Source organism: Ips typographus, linkage group LG7 (genome assembly GCF_016097725.1).
Source record: "Ips typographus isolate SLU linkage group LG7, UJ_Ityp_2.0, whole genome shotgun sequence".
Taxonomy (NCBI): Eukaryota; Metazoa; Arthropoda; class Insecta; order Coleoptera; family Curculionidae; genus Ips; species Ips typographus.
The window spans coordinates 7,879,128-7,899,902 of NC_138428.1; the positions used below are offsets into that span (position 1 = coordinate 7,879,128).

At 34.6% G+C, this 20,775-nt stretch overlaps 1 protein-coding gene across 1 annotated transcript; it reads right to left on the bottom strand.

The window, feature by feature from the left end:
- Positions 1–1,251: 1,251 nt before the first annotated feature.
- On the bottom strand, positions 1,252–2,074 carry LOC145731955 (uncharacterized). Its single transcript, XM_081983949.1, has 2 exons — positions 1,707–2,074; positions 1,252–1,593 (listed from the first exon to the last, which is right to left on the bottom strand). The coding sequence occupies exon 2, from the start codon at positions 1,591–1,593 to the stop codon at positions 1,252–1,254; it is 342 nt and encodes a 113-aa protein (XP_081840075.1). The 5' UTR covers positions 1,707–2,074.
- Between the last annotated feature and the right edge of the window lie 18,701 nt (positions 2,075–20,775).

Genomic DNA, 20,775 nt, shown 5'->3' on the forward strand with positions numbered 1-20,775 from the left:
CCTATAAAACATCCTGAAAAAGCTACAATTGGTATACGCAAGCAAGCGAAAAATTTTAGGCTTGAATCAGAAGTTTTGTACCGTATAAACCCGCATGGAGTGGGCCGGACTAAACTTTTAGTGATACCGCAACAGTTAATAGGGGAAATTTTGTACTCCCACCACTCAGAACCGCTGAGTGGCCATTTGGGATTGTCAAAGACCCTAGCGAAAATAAAACAAAGATACTATTGGCAAGGGTTGCAAAAGGACGTGGAACGTTTTGTAAAAGGATGCCCGGATTGTCAGGCCAGGAAAGGCCAACAAAATCAAAAGCCTATCGGTCTGTTACATCCTATCCCAGTTGGCACCCCATTTGAAAAAGTGGGAATAGATTTGTTAGGTCCGTTTCGCAGAAGTAGCAGCGGCAAAACCATGATAGTGGTAGCGACAGATTACGCCACAAGGTGGGCGGAGACTGACGCATTATCGAGCGGCAAAGCCGGACCTGTAGCGAAATTTATACTGGAGAGAATTATTACAAAACACGGTGCACCTAAGGAATTGTTAAGCGATAGAGGAAAAGTTTTTCAATCCGAATTGGTTACGGAATTGCTAAAAAAGATGGGGACAACGAGTCAGTTTACTACTGCATATCATCCCGCAACTAATGGCTTAACAGAAAGATTTAATAAAACTTTAGCCAATATGTTATCTATGTATACTAATACTGATCAATCAAATTGGGATGAATATCTTCCACATGTGACTTTTGCGTACAATTCTGCAAAACAAGATAGTACTAAATTTTCACCATTCATGCTGGTGTACGGTCGTGAACCTATTTTACCAACAGAAGCAAACTTGTTGCCACCCTTAGAAAGTAGTAATAGCGACCAAATTAGAGACATTGGTTTAGCAGTCAGAAATTTGGCAGTTGAAAATATAAAACGGCGTCAAGACATAGATAAATTACGTTATGATTGTAAACACCGCCATGTTGAATTTGAAGTAGGGGACCAAGTAAAAGTTTTCACCCCTATCAGGAAAGTAGGAAAAAGTGAAACATTACTGCTTAGATGGTTTGGTCCTTATTACATAAACCGGAAAATGTCTGATGTGGACTATGAAATACGAAAGGGCATTTCGCCAAAATCTAAAACTGAAGTGGTCCATGTAAGCAGAATTTTACATTACCATGACCCATGGACACCAGAATGAACCCCGCAACAAAAATAATACAAGCATTTCGGTTAATAATTTACTTTTTCTTTATTTTAAAAAAAATAAAAGTTCACTGTTTTGGCATTGCTGCCTATGGCTAACAGCCAAACGCGGCGCCACCGCTGTTGAGGCGTCGTTGACGCCGCCTTCCTCTTCTATTTTCTCGTCTTCTGGGGATGCTGGAACCCCAGGAGGAGCCTCCACCTCACCTGCCACTTGAGGGGGAGCCTCCACCTCGCTGGTCGCAGAAGGACCAACTTCCACTCCAGGCCCCAGTTTGAGGCTGGCCGCACCCACGGTGCGTCGGGCCCGCTGGGCAGCCAATAGGGCCATCAGACGGGCACCGCGGCCCCGGCCCTTTTCGGTGTCGACTTCATTTCCAGGTTCCATCTGAAAGGGAAGATATTGTTAACATTGGATAGCGAAACAAAGAGAATTTTTCTTTGGAAGGAAAAATATATCGAAATGATGAATAAAAGGAAAAAAAAACCACTTATACTTACTTTTAAAAATGACACAATGCACTACAAAAGACTATAAATGCACTATAAAACACACGACAAAAATGCACGGTAAAGTTTCGTGTGGGTCAGAGGACGAACTGTGGAGAATGTGATAAGAAAACCGTATAAATACAATTCAGATCCCTCTCCACCGGAAAGCCAGGATGCTGAAATTAGCAAATTACTTCCAGACGATGAACTTGTCAAATGTTAAAGTTATATATAGGATTAATGCATAAAATGCAATTAAGCATAATGTTTAAACAAAGTAACAATTATAATGTACGGCTCCACATATTGAGCTATGTACCTATTTTTACAGGGCCCAAGGATTTTATTCTGTTATCTGCGTCTGAATTTTTATTGCGCAAATTCTTAAAATTCAAGAACAGATATCAGTTTAATTTTCCCTATAAGATAAAAAATGGTTACATGTAATGGAAATAAAAACATTGAATATTGTTATTGTGATGTAGGTACCTACAAACGAATAAAGATAAATAATGATGTTGTCGGTGTAATAATCACCTTGACCATATAGTTGTTTATGCATTTGGTAAAGAAAGCAACTAATTCGCGAGCGATAAGACAAATTTGATTCATCGCTACGCGCAGTTATGAATAATGACTAATTACTAGATTGGTTTAAATAAACCCGAATGGGACAACAATTTACAGTGTCATTTTAGAAATCGGTCGTGAAGTAACACTTGGGTGAAGTTAACCTATAATTTTCGCGAAAGTGCCAAACATGGAATGGATTGTGAATTTCTTGTTTTACATTAGGTGTGTTACCGAAATAAACACCAAACTGTATTTATACAAATTGGCACTGTACCACTTGTGGGAACTGCACGGAGAGTTTGATCGAGTGGTAACAATACAATTGTTGGGGATTACAAAATCTCTACTTGGCCTGTGGACTCAGATCATTCATACGGAGTATACCATACTTCTACTTGGCGAAAAAGTACGTCAAGGGGGCACTCCGTTTTCGACATGTGATTGTGCAATTTGCATATCACCCCAACAACCTCAATATCGACCTGAGGATTTTTGGCGAGCATGGGAAAATGTATTTGTGCAAGGATGTCCTTGTGCTACATGTGTGTACGGGAGAACTCAATTTTTGAGTCAACCAGGTCATCCGCCATATCCTCATGCTTATGTAAATGATATGACATATCAGTTTCGGGTACCAGTAGTGCCCCAAACACAAGAAAGGGATGAAACATCAGAAATCAGTTCTGCTGGCACATCTTCTGGAGGTGCATTTGGACCTCCTGGATCACACGCAAGTCAGGTCGACCGCAATCCGGCACTATGCCCGAATCCGGAAAACCTGGCGCAGGTGCAAGAAGGGGGGCCCATTATTCAGCAACAAACTGAAGAAGTTCTTAGACACGCGGTAACACAGCCGTTTATCGCGCAATTAGAACCGTTTGACGACATGGGGCCATATGCTACTTATCAGCAGCTATGAGGTCTACAATTTAATTTATGTTACCTTATTATTGTTTTGTATTTTAATGGCTATATATATATGCATATGTTGATACAGACGTGATATACACAAGTGGATGATATATAAAAAAAAGTATATAATAAAAAAAATTTTGGAATGTATGATGTCATATTATCCCCAAATGGCGAGTATAAGTCATGAAATTAATCCAATTATTTTTTAGCGCCATGAACTAATAGGTGTGATAAAAAATGTTTCGCTGAAGAGGCGAATATTCCTGACACGACGCCCCGACAATCTTGTTGGTTGATAACGAGCTACTAACATAAAAGTTCGACGTTGTTTACATGACTAATTTTGATCACGCGGTGCATACACGGGATTCCTTGCTTTACAGCATTTGGAAAATGAATTTCACACGTTCCATTTTTTATTTTTTAATGGAAAATGGATCGTACATACTAACAAATAAATAGAGGTTACAAGTGATGCTCAAATTAATTCTGTTATAAGACATAATATTGCATATTAAGCCTTAAGTAGCACATACTAACCTTTTGTCTTATATTTCATGTAACACTGAGGGCTATGTAAGAAAGAGGCGAACTATGATGAGCCATTATTGTTGTTGGAACTCCCGATGGGCCTGTACGTTGATACGGAGGTCCAAGCAAGCCGAATCATCGATTCAATAATCGACTCACACCACAAACATTTATGGAACAGTGATCACAATGGTGTTCAGTGATGTGAAATGCGAAGTTTGGCTCATAGGACTAAGCCTCTATTAAACTTTTCTCAGTGTTGCAATATTTTTTGTTCTGCCAGTGCCGGAACCGAATAGATTAAAAGTGCATGATATTGTTTATGTATAATTGCAGGAGAAAGTACTAACTTATTATTAAGAAATGATTGTAACTTAACTGAGTACTATGAAATACTCACATATGTAAACCTACTAACCATTTATCATAATACCTTGGTATGAACACATGTAATTTTTGAATTTATGTTAACGATATGTTTTTTCTATTGTTTAAAGTTTTTATTATTGTTCATATAAAACTGGGGACCAGTTTTTCTGGGGCGGAGGCATATGTCACGAATGGAAAATCCGTTAATTGGAAAGATGGACTGATTAACTTAAGAAACATAAAAGTATTCGAGGATTGCGAAATATTAAGCGCACGAGGCAAGGTCGCATCACGATGCACCGAATGTGTCATGCACCGAGTGCACCGTATCGGTGATGAGTCACCACCACCTGCTTTGCAGAAATGTGAAAAACAAGCGACAATAACAAATTGCGTCAGCCGATCAATCGGGTATAAAATACGCCGATTTTAGCAGTATAGGATAAGTGTGAACCGATCAACGGTAGTGCGACCAGCTGACCCGAGAAGTCGAAATGTCGACTCTCCTCGGGAAAAGATCAAGTTAATTAATCCGTTCTCCAAAGTTATTCAAACGCGAAGTGACCAAGCCATTGCCAGGAAAAGCTAAGTCCTTAGCTTATGACTATGTAAGTACAATTGTTAATTGTCAACTTTTTGTATGTTTACAACCGTATTGTGCATCCATTTGTGTATACCGTATTTAATAGATTTAAGTGTTATATGAGGAAAACTCAGTGTTTGATTCCATCCCTAAAACTGAGATCCCGGCGCGACGTTCATCGTCGTGAGTCAGTTTAATTGGCGAACCCAGAAGGGCTCATAAATTAAACGTGACAATATATTTGCATTTTTGTCTGTTTTTCGACGCGGGCAGTGCATATAGAAGTCGCTAAGGACTTAACGACACATAGTTTCTTAAATTGTCTAAAAAGGTTTATTTCCAGACGAGGCAAACCTTCTAGCATTCATTCCGACAATGGATTAAACTTTGTGGGCGCAAATAACTATTTTCTAGATCTGTATAATTTACTTAATGACACGAAACATAATGAGACCGTTGCTACGTTTCTAGCTGATGACCAAATTAGCTGGAAATTTATCCCAGCTCGTTCCCCTCACATGGGAGGATTGTGGGAGGCGGCCGTAAAATCAGTTAAGTTTCACCTCAGAAGAGTTCTAGGAGAATCTGTATTATCCTATGAGGACATGTACACGCTTCTCGTGCAAATTGAGGCTTGCCTCAACTCTCGACCGTTACAACCTCTCTCTACGGACATAAGCGACCTGACCCCGTTAACCCCGTCCCATTTCCTGATCGGCGACTCTCTACTCTCCCAGCCTGATGAAAATGTTACGGATGCTAAAATATCTTCCCTGGAAAGATACAAATTGCTTGCTAAAAAAAACTCAGAGATTTTGGCAACGTTGGTCGAAAGAATATCTTTCCACCCTACAATTAAGGACGAAGTGGAAGAAAGACTGCGCAACTTCTCTACAACTTGGCAGTCTGGTTGTTCTGATGGACGAAAACACTCCGCCCCTACGGTGGGCAATGGCTCGAGTTGTCACTCTACATCCTGGAGCTGATGGAGTTATCCGAGTGGCAAACGTTCGGTTACCAAGTGGAAATGTGGTAGAGAGGACCCTATCCAAGATCTGCCCGTTACCAGTGGAAGTTTTGGAAGAAGACTTATATGGAAATGGCAACCAAGGCGATGTTGAGAAAAATGCATCCGCCTGATTAGAGTTTGAAACGCCCAGCCTTTCAACGGAGCCGGCAATGTTCACGCAAAAACATTTAGTGTGCTAATTGTGTGTGCTAAACAAAAGTGGCAACACCGCGCGCTGCTTCCAGACAGACTGTGGTGGCGTGATGTGGTGGCAGCGTTGTAATTCTCGCGTTACTCTCTCTCGCGAATGCAGACAATACACGTTCACGCATTTTATTTACTTAGTTGTTGTATGTTTTTCAACTTTAAATTAAACAATTTTAATACAGTCCACTCTCGTATATAATTCAATTTCACGACCAATCCACGATTCTACATATCCACGTCAACAATTATCTTTTTAGATAGCGACGAATCTGAATCTGAAGTGGAGTGCGAAATTCCGTCAAAACCAGAAAATGAACCAACTCCAAAAAGGAAAAAGAAAACGCCTTCTACGACGTACAATTGGACAAAAGAAGACATTCCACATATAAATAGAGATACAACTTTTGAGCCTTCTAGTAATAGTGAAGTATTGGACCCACTAGAATACTTCACAAAATTTCTATCATTAGATATAATAAATGATATTGTTGATCAGACTAACATCTACAGCACCCAAGCAATGGGTAGGTGCCTTAACACCAATCCTAAAGAAATTACAGATTTTTTTCTATATTGCTTTTTATGGGAGTCATAAATCTGCCATCTTATGAAGATTATTGGGCAAGTGACACTAGAATTGAGCAAATAGCAGAGTTGATGCCAGTGAAGCGCTTCAAACGTCTAAGACGGCTCATTCACTTCAACAATAACGATAATATAACAGAAGATACCACAGATAGATATTTCAAGATTCGCCCATTTATTGAAAAAGTGAGGCAAAATTTTCGGATACACCATACCGAAAATCAATATTCCATAGATGAAACAATGATCTCCTATAAAGGGACTCGGGCTGGAAATCTTAGGCAATACATAAAAAGTAAGCCTGATAAGTGGGGGTACAAATTTTTTGTTATTGCGGGTGTTTCCGGTGCCGGTACATTCAGGGAACTAAAGGGAACAGGAAACGAACTCTCACAATCTGAATGCGACATGGGTGTTGGAGCTGGAATTGTCATTGCCTTGTCGAAGTCCCTTCATGATGCAAACAAAGCAACTGTCTTCTTTGATAACTACTTTGCTAGTTTGCCACTTTTCACATACTTGAAGAATAACATGAATATATACAGTTTAGGAACATTACGCAGCAATAGAATTGCTGGATGTCCAATCGAAACAGACAAAATATTACTCAAGCAAGGAAGGGGTCAATATGATTATAAGACAGACAAAGGCAAGGGTGTAATCATAGTAAAATAGGTGGACAATAAAGCGGTTCTATTAGGTAGCACTTTATATGGTATAGAACCTAAGGAATCCGTGAAAAGGTACAGTAAAACTGCTAAAGCAAAGATAGATGTACACTGTCCGGCAATTGTGAAAAACTATAACAAACATATGGGAGGGGTGGATACTGCTAATGCCTTGATGGGTCTACAAATACGAGTAGAAATGCCGTCGCCCCAACGTCGGTACCTGACGTTGTGTCGTGTAATCGAACGTTGGCTAGACGAGACGTCCAAATGCCGTTTGGGCATTAAGGATAGTTCTTAGAAAACACACGTGATTAGCATTAATTCTTCGATATAAATAGGAGCTGAGCAGACACAAAAAGTTAAATTTGCTGTAGGATGTTAATCAGTTGGAAAATAAATTGTACGTTAGATAGATATGAATGACTGATTGCTGGTCCTTGTTCACTCCCAATGTCAACTTCTGCACAGTTACTCAGTTCGCCATGCATAGATTGACATTTAAAGGAATGACAATATTTCTAATACTTCTGCATTTAGTTGGAAATTAAAGGAAAATTATTCGGCCAGATATTGTGGATAGAACAATGCTGCATATGGCATAACAGCAAATCGAAATCGCAAATAAAACTACACACCACCCGCGCCCCAATCTTTAGTTTATTATTAAAATTAAAAAAAATTCCAAGATTGACCTGGATGACTTTTTTTTTTGCTTCTTGCTTCACCGGGAGAATATCTGAAACAAAAAAAATAATATTACCACGAGAATATAAGAAATGTCAATGTGTTTTAAGTTTGAACTCGGTTTTAACCAATGTTAGCTGAAGCTTGATTTTATATTGTAGCATAAAATCAGTATAAAAATTCATTATACATTGAATGGTAATCTAGCACACAACTTAACGTATAATGTCAGAAATTCACTGACTTTAAAAAAAAAAGATTTTATGCAAAACACGTATTTGTCAGCGTACGAGAAAACCCACCAGTTAAAAAGAGCGCACGGGAAATGGGCACTTTCCAGCGTCCTCACGGAAAAGGTACATTTTTTAAACAAATCCACCAAAAAATAGGTAGTTTTCAGACTAGAGAGAATAATGAAAAAAACCTTTCCTACTCAGGTGCGGTAAATGCACTTTTACACACTTATTTGAGTGCGGTAAAGAATACTTTTCCGCACCGGATGCGGTAAAGTTACTTTTCCACATTGCAAAATTAATTTACAATAAATGTAGAATTTTAAAGGTAATATGTGTAGAGAATACCCACTTGCACCAACCTTTTTATGAGATGCTCAAGCAAATAAAAAAATTGAAAAAGTCATTAAACATATTGTCTGATTCGTGTAAAACTGGTCAATTGTATAATTCTATGTTATATAAAGGACTGCAGGAATTTAATATGTTGCCGAATCATATTAAAGATTGTAGCAACCTCGAGAATTTTAAAAAATTAATTAGAGAACACTTTTTGTAGTTTTTAACATTTTATATTGTGATGCCTATGTATTTTTTAAATTTATTTTAAGTTTTTTATACCCTTATGTAATTGTTTTTGTATACAGGGTGTCCCACGACGAAAGACCTCGATTGATATTGGAAAAAGTATAAATAGGAGAGTTTTGAAAATTTGGTAGGATACTGATCTGGGCATGCCCAATCCAACTAAAATATTTTCAAGATGGTCGCACTTCCGCTTATACCGGAAGTCGATCACAACTTTCTTATTTTAAATAGAACACCCTATATATTATTACATATTTGGATTCCTCACAAAATTCTGACCAACTTTTGTATAGAATGCCCTATGCCTATCTCTAGCCGTTTTCGAAATATTTGATGTTTTTCCAAAAAAGTGACAGTTGCAACGCTCAACATATTTTTGTACTATGTTAAAACCGTATTTCATTTTGCAATGAAACTTTGGGTTATTGTAAATAAAGGATCGTTTTATTAAACTGAGGGTGCGTAATGACTCATTTGTATACAGGGTCGTCAAAAAAAAATCATAAAGTTGCCACTAAAAAAAATGAAAAATCTCAAGTTTTTTAAATAGAAACCCACATTTTTTATGACGGAATCATTTTGAGCATTAAAAATTATTATAAGTTTCAATTTACTTGCCTATACCTAAATCCAACCCATTTCGTTTTATTTGAGAATAAACATTTTTTTATTAGGCTGCATGGTTGGGATTAGCTGGTACTCTAGTTAGCCATGCTTTTGACACACGGTGATATTGGAGAACTGCAAAGCATGTTATGTTGTGCGTTGCAACTGTCACTTTTTTGGAAAAACATCAAATATTTCGAAAACGGCTAGAGATAGGAATAGGGCATTGTACACAAAAGTTGGTTAGAAATTGCAATTTCTACATTTGTATTATTAAGGATTGGTTTTGTTTTAATAGCTTTTATCTTCACAGATCCCGTATTCTTAAAATTTTCAATTATTTGCTTGACAGCTTTTCGTGATGGCTTTGGTTTTTCTGGATAACGAGCGGCAAATACCTCACATGTTCTACTCACAACTTTATCACATTCTCCGTAAATAATAAACAGATTTAAGTAATCTTGGTTTGAATAACGTAACCGCGACGGCATATTTGCAGTTGTCAAAACACTCAAAACTAGTGTTATTAACATGCCCTGCAGGTCTCCAATATCACCGTGTGTCAAAAGGCCATGGCCAGCTAGAGTACCAGCTAATCCCAACCATGCAGCCTAATAAAAAAATGTTTATTCTCAAATAAAACGAAATGGGTTGGATTTAGGTATAGGCAAGTAAATTGAAACTTATAGTAATTTTTAATGCTCAAAATGATTCCGTCATAAAAAATGGGGGTTTCCATTTAAAAAACTTGAGATTTTTCATTTTTTTTAGTGGCAAGTATATGATTTTTTTTTTACGACCCTGTATACAAATGAGTCGTTACGCACCCTCAGTTTAATAAAACGATCCTTTATTTACAATAACCCAAAGTTTCATTGCAAAATGAATACGGTTTTAACATAGTACAAAAATATGTTGAGCGTTGCAACTGTCACGTTTTTGGAAAAACATCAAATATTTCGAAAACGGCTAGAGATAGGCGTAGGGCATTCTATACAAAAGTTGGTCAGAATTTTGTGAGGAATCCAAATATGTAATAATATATAGGGTGTTCCATTTAAAATAAGAAAGTTGTGATCGACTTCCGGTATAAGCGGAAGTGCAACCATCTTGAAAATATTTTAGTTGGATTGGGCACGCCCACATCAGTATCCTACCAAATTTTCAAAACTCTCCTATTTATACTTTTTCCAATATCAATCGAGGTCTTTCGTCGTGGGACACCCTGTATAGCATTATGCTAAATAAATCATTATTCAACAGATAACAAACGAAAGACAGTCCACAATATTCAGACAGGCTTTAGTTTAAAATTCTCTAATTACTCCCTAGGTAGTGAAAGTGATATTTTCATCTCTCAAATGAGGGAGAGAAAACTTTTATTTTCTATAGAGGTCGTAGAAAATAGTTATTTGCGCATAGTTAAAAGCAGCAGTTAAATATTATGTTAATACCTGGTTGAAGAAGGTGTTGTTACTAAAGATATGTTTGTCAATTTGTCAAGAAAGTGACAAACTGTCTTTAGACAGCAAGACTTTTACGGGTGGCACTTTTCCTCCCTTTTAAATTAAACATTCTGTTTCTATTCTTTTTTTTTATTATTCGCAAGAAGGCTAGTAATTATTCTTAATACTTCCCTATACCTATTTTGCACCGGTTCCTAGATGTTCCATAAAAATGGTGGCTTTGTCAGCAAAACGGTAGTCTAAACATTAATTAAATTCTCAAGTCCTGAAAGGCTTGCCGATGTGACCTTTTGTCCTCAGTTAGACAATACTACATATGGTTGAAACCCCAGACACAGAAAATGAAAAAAACCTACCGGACCTACAGACAGATATAAAAACTGCCAAAAGTTCGTTTTCTTTTAAAATGATTCATCGGTGTTTTATGGTTTGTAATAAAATAATATTAAACTTAGAACAAATCCATGTAAACATTTCCTTTACCTAACTTCAACCGTTTCTGACTTATTAACAGTGTTTCCTTAAAGGGTGCATACAATCGTGTCATACCAATCTGAATACGGACACCTGCTTGGCCTTAATGACTAGTTGTCGTTTCTATAACGACATGTTCTGACAGATATTTGTCAAATACAAAACTGGTTGAAACTTTAGCACAAGTAGGGGTCCGTATTCAGATTAGTATGTATTACGATTTTATACGCACTTTAAGGAAAAACTGTTATTAAGTCACAAACGGTTGAAGTTAGGTAGAGGAAGAGTACACATAGATTTGTTCTAAATTTAATGTTCTTTTTTCACCCTGTAAATTTTTGACATTTTTTGTCTCTGGGCTTTTCAACCATGTGGTATTGTCTAACTGAGGACAAAAGATCACACCAGCAAACCTTTCAGGACTTAAAAATTTAATAAATGTTTAGACTACCATTTTGCTGCCAAATCCACCACTTTTATGAAATATCTAAGAAACGGTGCAAGATAGGGAATAGAATAGGATAGCGAAGTATTAACATTAATTACTAGGCTTCTTGCGAGGAATTCAAAAATTAGATTAGAAACGGTGTATTCCATTTGAAAATTAAAAGTTGGTGTTCTTTCCGACTGATATGGCAACACTTCAAAGTCCAAAATATTTTACATAGAGAGTTTGGATAGGCTACAAATTTAAACGAAAAATATTAAGTCGTTCTCTAGATACTTCTGATATACCATCAGCGTGAATCACCCTGTATCTTACATATTATATTAAAAATAGACATTTTTTAAAATTATATTTGATTATGAATTCCATTTAAAAGAAGAAAGTTATGTCAATTCTTGAGAAAACTGAACGCAGTAGCTAAAAACTAAACACGAAACTGAAATCACATCGAAAAAGTGCCTTAAAAATGTTTGTGTTTTACTCCGATATTTTAATAAACAAAAAAGTTGGGTAAAGTTTTTAAAATGGGCGAAATTCGAAAAACGGCCTCTAGCGCCTCAATCTGACAAGATATCGAAATACGGTTTTTGCCATAACACCGTATCTAGCTGAAAAATGGGGTTTTCCTGTCAAAACACTCTAAATCCTAACACCCTGTACAGGTGATTCAATGATAAAGTTCATTATCTCGTTTGATTTGAGAAATAGAAAAATAATGTTAAATACAAAAGTTTTAGAGAATATTGATATTTATAGTTTAAAATTACTTTTGAATATACAGGTTCTTAAAGACATGACAGAAAGCATTAGTTTTTTTAAATATAATTTTTTTAACATTTTTTCCGTCGACTATGTATTGACAGCCTTTTTTGATGGACGATAACGAATCAATATTGAGTTCCATTAATGCATGATTTTTCAATTGTTTTACTTTAATGCATGATCAGCTCAGATTATCAGGCAATCAAATACGCTCATAGTATAGTTCTATCCTTTTTTATTTGTATGAAACAAAGAGAAATAAACACACATTCTTTAGTTGACATCCACCATTACTGACAAAAAAAAACTTTGTAGGATTTTATAATCCTTTTATAACCTTTATTATAAACTACAGATGACGGAAAAATGTTGTAACCAACTTTTATATTAATAAGCGATTAATAATCTCAATTTTAGTAACGCGTTCACTGCGTTAAACCATTTCGATTATTAATCGCTTTCATTAATACACTCGTTCGTTAAATAACTATTAAATTCTTCATAACAATTTAAAACTTTTTTGTTAATAATGTCAGATTATTTAATTTTTCTATACAAATATTACTTTTTACTATGATGTAAAATTGACTGTATTGCCATTGTTTCTAAAAGTAGAATACTCATATTTGGTATGAACGTTCTACAGGAACGACAAAAATGATTTATGCAAATAAATCGTATAATAATTGCATTAGATGCTACAGGACGTGCAATTTTTTAAAATATATTTTGATTAATTCAGTTTCGACTTTTATAAATGGAACACCCTGTACATTATTTATTTTGTCTGATAGGTTTTACGTATGTCATGTACCTAATTTGAGTAGATTGCAATTTATTTATGGTTTTTAATTTTTACCTTCGATTGAAGTTTAAGTTTAGTTTAATTTAAGTTTATAACTAGCTTACGACAAACTAAAAATTCAGGTGTTGTCAACCGTTGGTAGAGTTACAGCATATTCCAGACATCAAAATAAAACGATTTAGCTAAATTGTCCTATACCGAAAGTTAATATTAAGAAAGATACAGGGTGTGAAAGTTGAAATTTTGTTCTTGTTTTTTTATCATATTATCTAGGTATTTTGATATAAATTACTAAAAATGTGTATAAGGGGATTTTGACAGCCGGTAAATATGATGGTTTCATATATTTGCAGTAGCTGATAGGAGGCGCTACCTGCAGCTTTTTTATCTGCTTAAAAGGACTAATACTTTTTTTCAACGCCACTGAAACAGACACACGACTTCAAAATATGATTCTAATATGTTTTCTACGTGAAAAAGGTATACTTGTTTTAAGGCTTAAAAGTTGACCGTTTTTGAGATATCCACTATTTTGATATTGCATGTAGCAACTTTCAAATTGGTAAATATTTATTTTATGAAAGTAAGTTTTTATTTTGCCTTTGTAGAATACTTGTTGTCCAAAAGAAACCTTTTTTTAATGTTAATACTTTAATTTCCAGTGGTTTGTGGTGTAAGTTGTTTCACCAAATTCACTGAAAATACGTAAGGATTTTTCATTTATTTTTATCAGTCTTTTTGTTGTGTGATTTAGCTAAAAGATATACCAATTAGTTTTTTTAAGGCGTGTATAAATTACGTAAATGTACTTTACCCTTTAACCATTTAACCGTATTAGCAATGCAATATTAAAACATTAAATATCTCGAAAACGGTCAACATTTAAGATCTAAAACTAGTAATTTTTTTTAAATAGAAAACATATTAGAATAATTGGTTGAAAATGGTGAGGTTTTGTTTTTTGTTTATCAATCCCAATCCTCTGACCGGTTTCGCCGTATTACGGCTCATCAGAGAGGCTATAGGGCTTGATAACCAAAGAACAAAACCTTCGTTCCAGTATAGTCAACTGGATGCCAGAAATGATAGTTGCGTGCAACATCTGGTGACATCTGTACTCAACTCTATGAGTTAGAAAGTACAGATGGCGTTCCAAAATCTAGGAACAGCACCATTAATGCCGCATCATTCGGTAAACACACTTCTTTGGTTATCAAGCCCTATAGCCTCTCTGATGAGCCGTAATACGGCGAAACCGGTCAGAGGATTGGGATTGATAAACAAAAAACAAAACCTCACCATTTTCAACCAATCAGATCGGTGTTTACCGAATGATGCGGCATTAATGGTGCTGTTCCTAGATTTTGGAACGCCATCTGTACTTTCTAACTCATAGAGTTGAGTACAGATGTCACCAGATGTTGCACGCAACTATCATTTCTGGCATCCAGTTGACTATACTGGAACGAAGGTTTTGTTCTTTGGTTATCAAGCCCTATAGCCTCTCTGATGAGCCGTAATACGGCGAAACCGGTCAGAGGATTGGGATTGATAAACAAAAAACAAAACCTCACCATTTTCAACCAATCAGATCGGTGTTTACCGAATGATGCGGCATTAATGGTGCTGTTCCTAGATTTTGGAACGCCATCTGTACTTTCTAACTCATAGAGTTGAGTACAGATGTCACCAGATGTTGCACGCAACTATCATTTCTGGCATCCAGTTGACTATACTGGAACGAAGGTTTTGTTCTTTGGTTATCAAGCCCTATAGCCTCTCTGATGAGCCGTAATACGGCGAAACCGGTCAGAGGATTGGGATTGATAAACAAAAAACAAAACCTCACCATTTTCAACCAATCAGATCGGTGTTTACCGAATGATGCGGCATTAATGGTGCTGTTCCTAGATTTTGGAACGCCATCTGTACTTTCTAACTCATAGAGTTGAGTACAGATGTCACCAGATGTTGCACGCAACTATCATTTCTGGCATCCAGTTGACTATACTGGAACGAAGGTTTTGTTCTTTGGTTATCAAGCCCTATAGCCTCTCTGATGAGCCGTAATACGGCGAAACCGGTCAGAGGATTGGGATTGATAAACAAAAAACAAAACCTCACCATTTTCAACCAATCAGATCGGTGTTTACCGAATGATGCGGCATTAATGGTGCTGTTCCTAGATTTTGGAACGCCATCTGTACTTTCTAACTCATAGAGTTGAGTACAGATGTCACCAGATGTTGCACGCAACTATCATTTCTGGCATCCAGTTGACTATACTGGAACGAAGGTTTTGTTCTTTGGTTATCAAGCCCTATAGCCTCTCTGATGAGCCGTAATACGGCGAAACCGGTCAGAGGATTGGGATTGATAAACAAAAAACAAAACCTCACCATTTTCAACCAATCAGATCGGTGTTTACCGAATGATGCGGCATTAATGGTGCTGTTCCTAGATTTTGGAACGCCATCTGTACTTTCTAACTCATAGAGTTGAGTACAGATGTCACCAGATGTTGCACGCAACTATCATTTCTGGCATCCAGTTGACTATACTGGAACGAAGGTTTTGTTCTTTGGTTATCAAGCCCTATAGCCTCTCTGATGAGCCGTAATACGGCGAAACCGGTCAGAGGATTGGGATTGATAAACAAAAAACAAAACCTCACCATTTTCAACCAATCAGATCGGTGTTTACCGAATGATGCGGCATTAATGGTGCTGTTCCTAGATTTTGGAACGCCATCTGTACTTTCTAACTCATAGAGTTGAGTACAGATGTCACCAGATGTTGCACGCAACTATATTAGAATAATATTTTGAAGTCATATGTCCGTTTCGATGCGTAAAAAAAAGTTTAAGTACTTTTAAGCAGCTGAAATAGTTGCAGATAGGCGCCTCCTATCAGCTACTGCAAAATAGTAGTAGTAATGCTGTAGCTCTATGTCCCATTACTTATGGTCCACCCTATACAGGGTTATTCACCTTATTTGGACGCGGAAGATTGTGACTAAACTATTCACTTTCAAAAAAGTTATAGACCTATTGAAGGTATCTTTTAAAAATATTTTCAAGATGTACCGGTTGTCCCAAATGCCGAAAAAGTATCAAAGTCATGTTTTTTCAAATGTAACACCTGGTATATTACTTTATTTCCAAAATCTACGTTGAAAATAAAAATTAATTTTATTGATGTTTGATAGGTCTAAACTTTACAGTTTCTCAGATATTCCTTAATTTGTAAAAATGTAGAACAAATATTAACATTTAAACATTCAACCTTCCTTTGAGATTAATTGACCAAAATTGGTTTGGGCGATGATAACAGATTAAGTTTTATGATCCAAAAGTGATAAATTGTCTAGCTCATATAGGGGGTCTCAAAAAATTATTTAATCTAAATAAAAAATTTAATTATCTAAACTAAATTTTTGAAGTAGTATAAACTTGTCAAAATCAAATGGAACCACAATTACAGTATATGCAAACTTAATTACCTATCGAAAATTATTAAGGTTTCATACCTCTAATTGTTAACGTTTTCTTGGATAAATCGACATTTCCTAAAGTAGAGCTGACTGACTGATTTTTAATATCGTTCAAAGATCACTTGGTATCTTTTCGAATTACATATCTATCATTCTAATCTAAGTAAAGCTTAGAATAAAATAGTGGCTTAATACTTTGTAAATTTGCTATACAAGTAATTCATAAAAATAATTAAATAAATCATTCAAACAAAAATAATTCATAAAAATGTTTAAAACGGCGACAATTCGACTACAAACTACTAGAACTAAACTTAACATCCAACTACTCCGTTTTTGAGTCCTTCAGCAACATTATTAAGTATCTTAATGGATATACTCCTAAAAATTTCGCTAATTCGCTAATCTGTGGTCATTTCTCAAGGGTATCAAAAATGACTCAAAATCGGTGCGAGTTCGAGAAATGAATGATGAATTGACTTTCCAAGAAAACGCGAACATTTAGCCATAGGAGACCTCAATAATTTTCGATAGATAATTAAATTTTGCATCTACTTTAATCATAAAATAGGTGGTGTTCAATTTGATTTTGACAAGTTGTTAAAGTTTAAAGGTTGCAATTATTGGGAGAAAAATGTTGAGACATCCTGTATGAGCTAGACAATTTCTCACCCATGGATCCTAAAACTTGATCTCTTAGTAGGTCCCAACATTAAAATTTGTTCTAAACTTTTACAAAATAACGAATATCTGAGAAACTGTAAAGTTTAGACGTACCAAACCTCAATGTCATTCATTACCTTTTATTTTCAACGTAGATTCTGAAAATCAAATAAAATACTAGGTATTCCATTTGAAAAAATATAACTTTGATACTTTTTCTGCATTTGGGACAACCGGTACATCTTGAAAATATTTTTAAAAGATACCTAAAATAGGTCTATATCCATTCCAGAATCAAAAGTTTGTTGAAGGTGAATACTTTAGTCACAATTTTCCGTGTCGAATAACGTGAATAACCCTGTATAATTGATAAGAAAAACAAATGTTTTAATTTTGTATGTCATTAACAACAATTTAAAATGTTTATGGTTCAATTGAATTGTTAAAGACAATTTTCAGATTATAGTTTAGTTAAGATAACAAAAAATGCAGGTAAAAGTTAAAACATATAAATAAATCGCAGACATTTAAATTAGGTAGGTATATGACATATTTCACAAAAGTTGAATTGTAAAAGCTATCAGAAAAATAAGGAATACACAGGCTGTTCCATTTACAAAAGTCGAAATTACTTAAGCTGAATTAGTCAACACGGTGTTTCATGGTAAATGCGTTATACAGGATGTTTCACGATAAATGCGTCATATTTTAGGGTGTGATTAAAGGTCAAAAAATAACTCTAGTTTGCTAAACCATGGTCCAAAAATGTTTCGTTATGTAGATACAGGGTGTTAAAGTTTGGGTAAAAAAATCAAAATTTACTTATTTCATCAAAACAATAAGAGATATTTTCGTAAAACTTTTTGGGTGTCAACGATAAAGTTCGTTTTGCCATTAAAAAATATTTTTTTTATATTTGCCAGTGGCGTCCAATCAAACAAGTTATTGACCATTTTTGCAAAAAAAATATGTACGCCACTGTTTTTCCAAAAAATGCAAATCAGTTCTGAATTCCTTATTCAATTTAACACAGAAAAGGTATCTAGTAACTTTTTGGTACGTCATCTCGTTTTCGAATAAAAAATCCTGCAAAAGTACCATTACAATTAATACTAAATTTTCGAATTTCGCCTCTATTCAATTTTAAAATTTTGATTTATTCAGTTTTTTAATGATAAAATAGGAAGTTACTGCTTGTTCCTATCGAATAAAAAATTTTTTAAAAAAAGTAAATTAATAAAAATTTAGATATTGATTAATAAAATAAACAGTCGACGATTTAGTATTGATTTTATGGGTACATTTTTATGATTTTCAATTTTTTATTGGAAAACAGAATGGTGTACCGAAAAGTTACTAGATAGCTTTTCTGTTCTAAATTGAATGGGGAATTCGAAATTGATTTGCGTTTAATGGAAAAAGAGTGGTGTATACATATTTTTTTTGCAAAAAGATTCAGGAACGTGTTTGATTGAACGCTACTGGCAAAATTAAAAATTATGTTTTTTATTGCAAAACGTGCCTTATCGTGGACAGTTGACACCTACAAAGTTGTATAAAAATATCTGAAACCGGTTTGAAGAAATAAATAAATTTAGTTTTTTTTATTCAAACTTTAACACTCTGTATATACATAATGGAACATCTTTGGCCCATGGTTTATTTAGCAAACTAGGGTATTTTTTTACTTTTAATCAAAACATTGTAAAAAAATTGAACGCCCTGTAGCATCTAACGCAAATTTATTTGCGTAAATCTAATTTGTGGTCCCTGTGCAAACAATGGTAATTGGTAATACAACCAATTTTATATCAAAGTAAAAACTAATATCTTAAAGAATTAAATATTAGTAAAACCTTGAGGAAAACTATCAGGTTGAAGTATAGACAACATAAAACTTTTCAAATTCTACCTAGTATCTACAAATGTATTAAAATATATAAGGTTCTATTTAAAAAAAAAACTAATGCCTGGTTTATACCCCCAAATTAAAAAAAATAATTAAAGTTAATTTAATTTAAAATAAATGTAAATTTATACGGTTTATGCCCGGTTTATACCTTCAAATTAAAAAATTAATTTTAATTTAAATTACATGTAAAATTGAATGAAAATTATTGTGGTTTGTAATTTTCAAGAAATGCTAAATTAAATGACATAGATTTGTTTTTGACTTTGACGTATTGTAGACATATTTTAACCTAAAAAGGGTGAAAGAGTTTAGCTATAAAATAATCATTTGTAAAGTTAAAAATATTAAACAAGGAATGAAGTTTTCTTTGGCAGTGGTTACCGCAATAATCGGAATTGGTGTATCTTTGATAAAACGATGAAAAAGAAATTGGAGATATGGAGTAAAACCGATAAACAGAAAATGAGAAAAAACACAAATAAAATTTCACATTTTATCACAACGAAAAGTGATAAAGGGTTCACAAATTAGCCTCAATTTCACCCAATGGTGAAAGTTCGTTGACTTTTAAGTTAACATTAGTTTTAGTTTTGTGTAAATTTTAAGTACAGCATGTCATATACAAATGTGTAGCTTTAACTTTGATAAAATTAAATTGACTATAACGAAAATATAGTTTAATTGTTAATTTGGAGGTATAAACAGGGGACAATGTCTGGTTTATACCTCCAAATTAACAATTAAAGTAAATGTTCATTAAAGACAAATTTATCACCCGGTTTATACCTCCAAAGTAACAAATTAAACTAAAAAGTTAAATTAAGTTAAGTTTTAACTTAAATTTAAAAAGTTATAGCCACATGTTTGCCAACTTTAAACTAAGGGCAAATTCTTGAAACCTTCGTTGTGATAAAATGTGAAACTTGATTTGTTTTTTCCTTCATTCCCTGTTTATCAGTCTTACTCCATATCTCCAATTTCATTTCCATCTTTTTGTCAAGAATACACCGATTCCAACTAGTGTGGTAACCACAGCCAAAGAAAACTTCATCCATTAGTTAATATTTTAAATTTTACAAATGATTATTTTATAGCTGAACTTTTTCATGAATTTTTCACCCTCTTTAGGTTAGAATATGTCTAAAATACGTCAAAGCCAAAAACACATCTATGTCATTTAATTTAGCATATCTTGAAAAGTATAAACAACAATAATTTTCATTCAATTTTACATGTAATTAAAATTTAATTTAATTTTTTAATTTGGAGGTATAAACCGAGCATTACATGTAATTAAAATCAAATTAATTTTTTAAATTTAAAAGTATAAACCGGGCAGGGATGTGCAAATGACCACTTTTTTTGATTTCGACCAGGGCAGTGGTCAAAACTGGTCAAAATGGTTGAAACTGGTTAAAACCAAAATAAAAAATGTATTCCTAGAATAAAAAATTAAAAAATATATAAATTAGGTGTAGAAAAATGTAACAAACTGATTTCT

Excerpts from the sequence above, each read along its gene's own strand:
- LOC145731955 (XM_081983949.1), bottom strand. The coding sequence starts at position 1,593 with ATGGAACCTGGAAATGAAGTCGACACCGAAAAGGGCCGGGGCCGCGGT.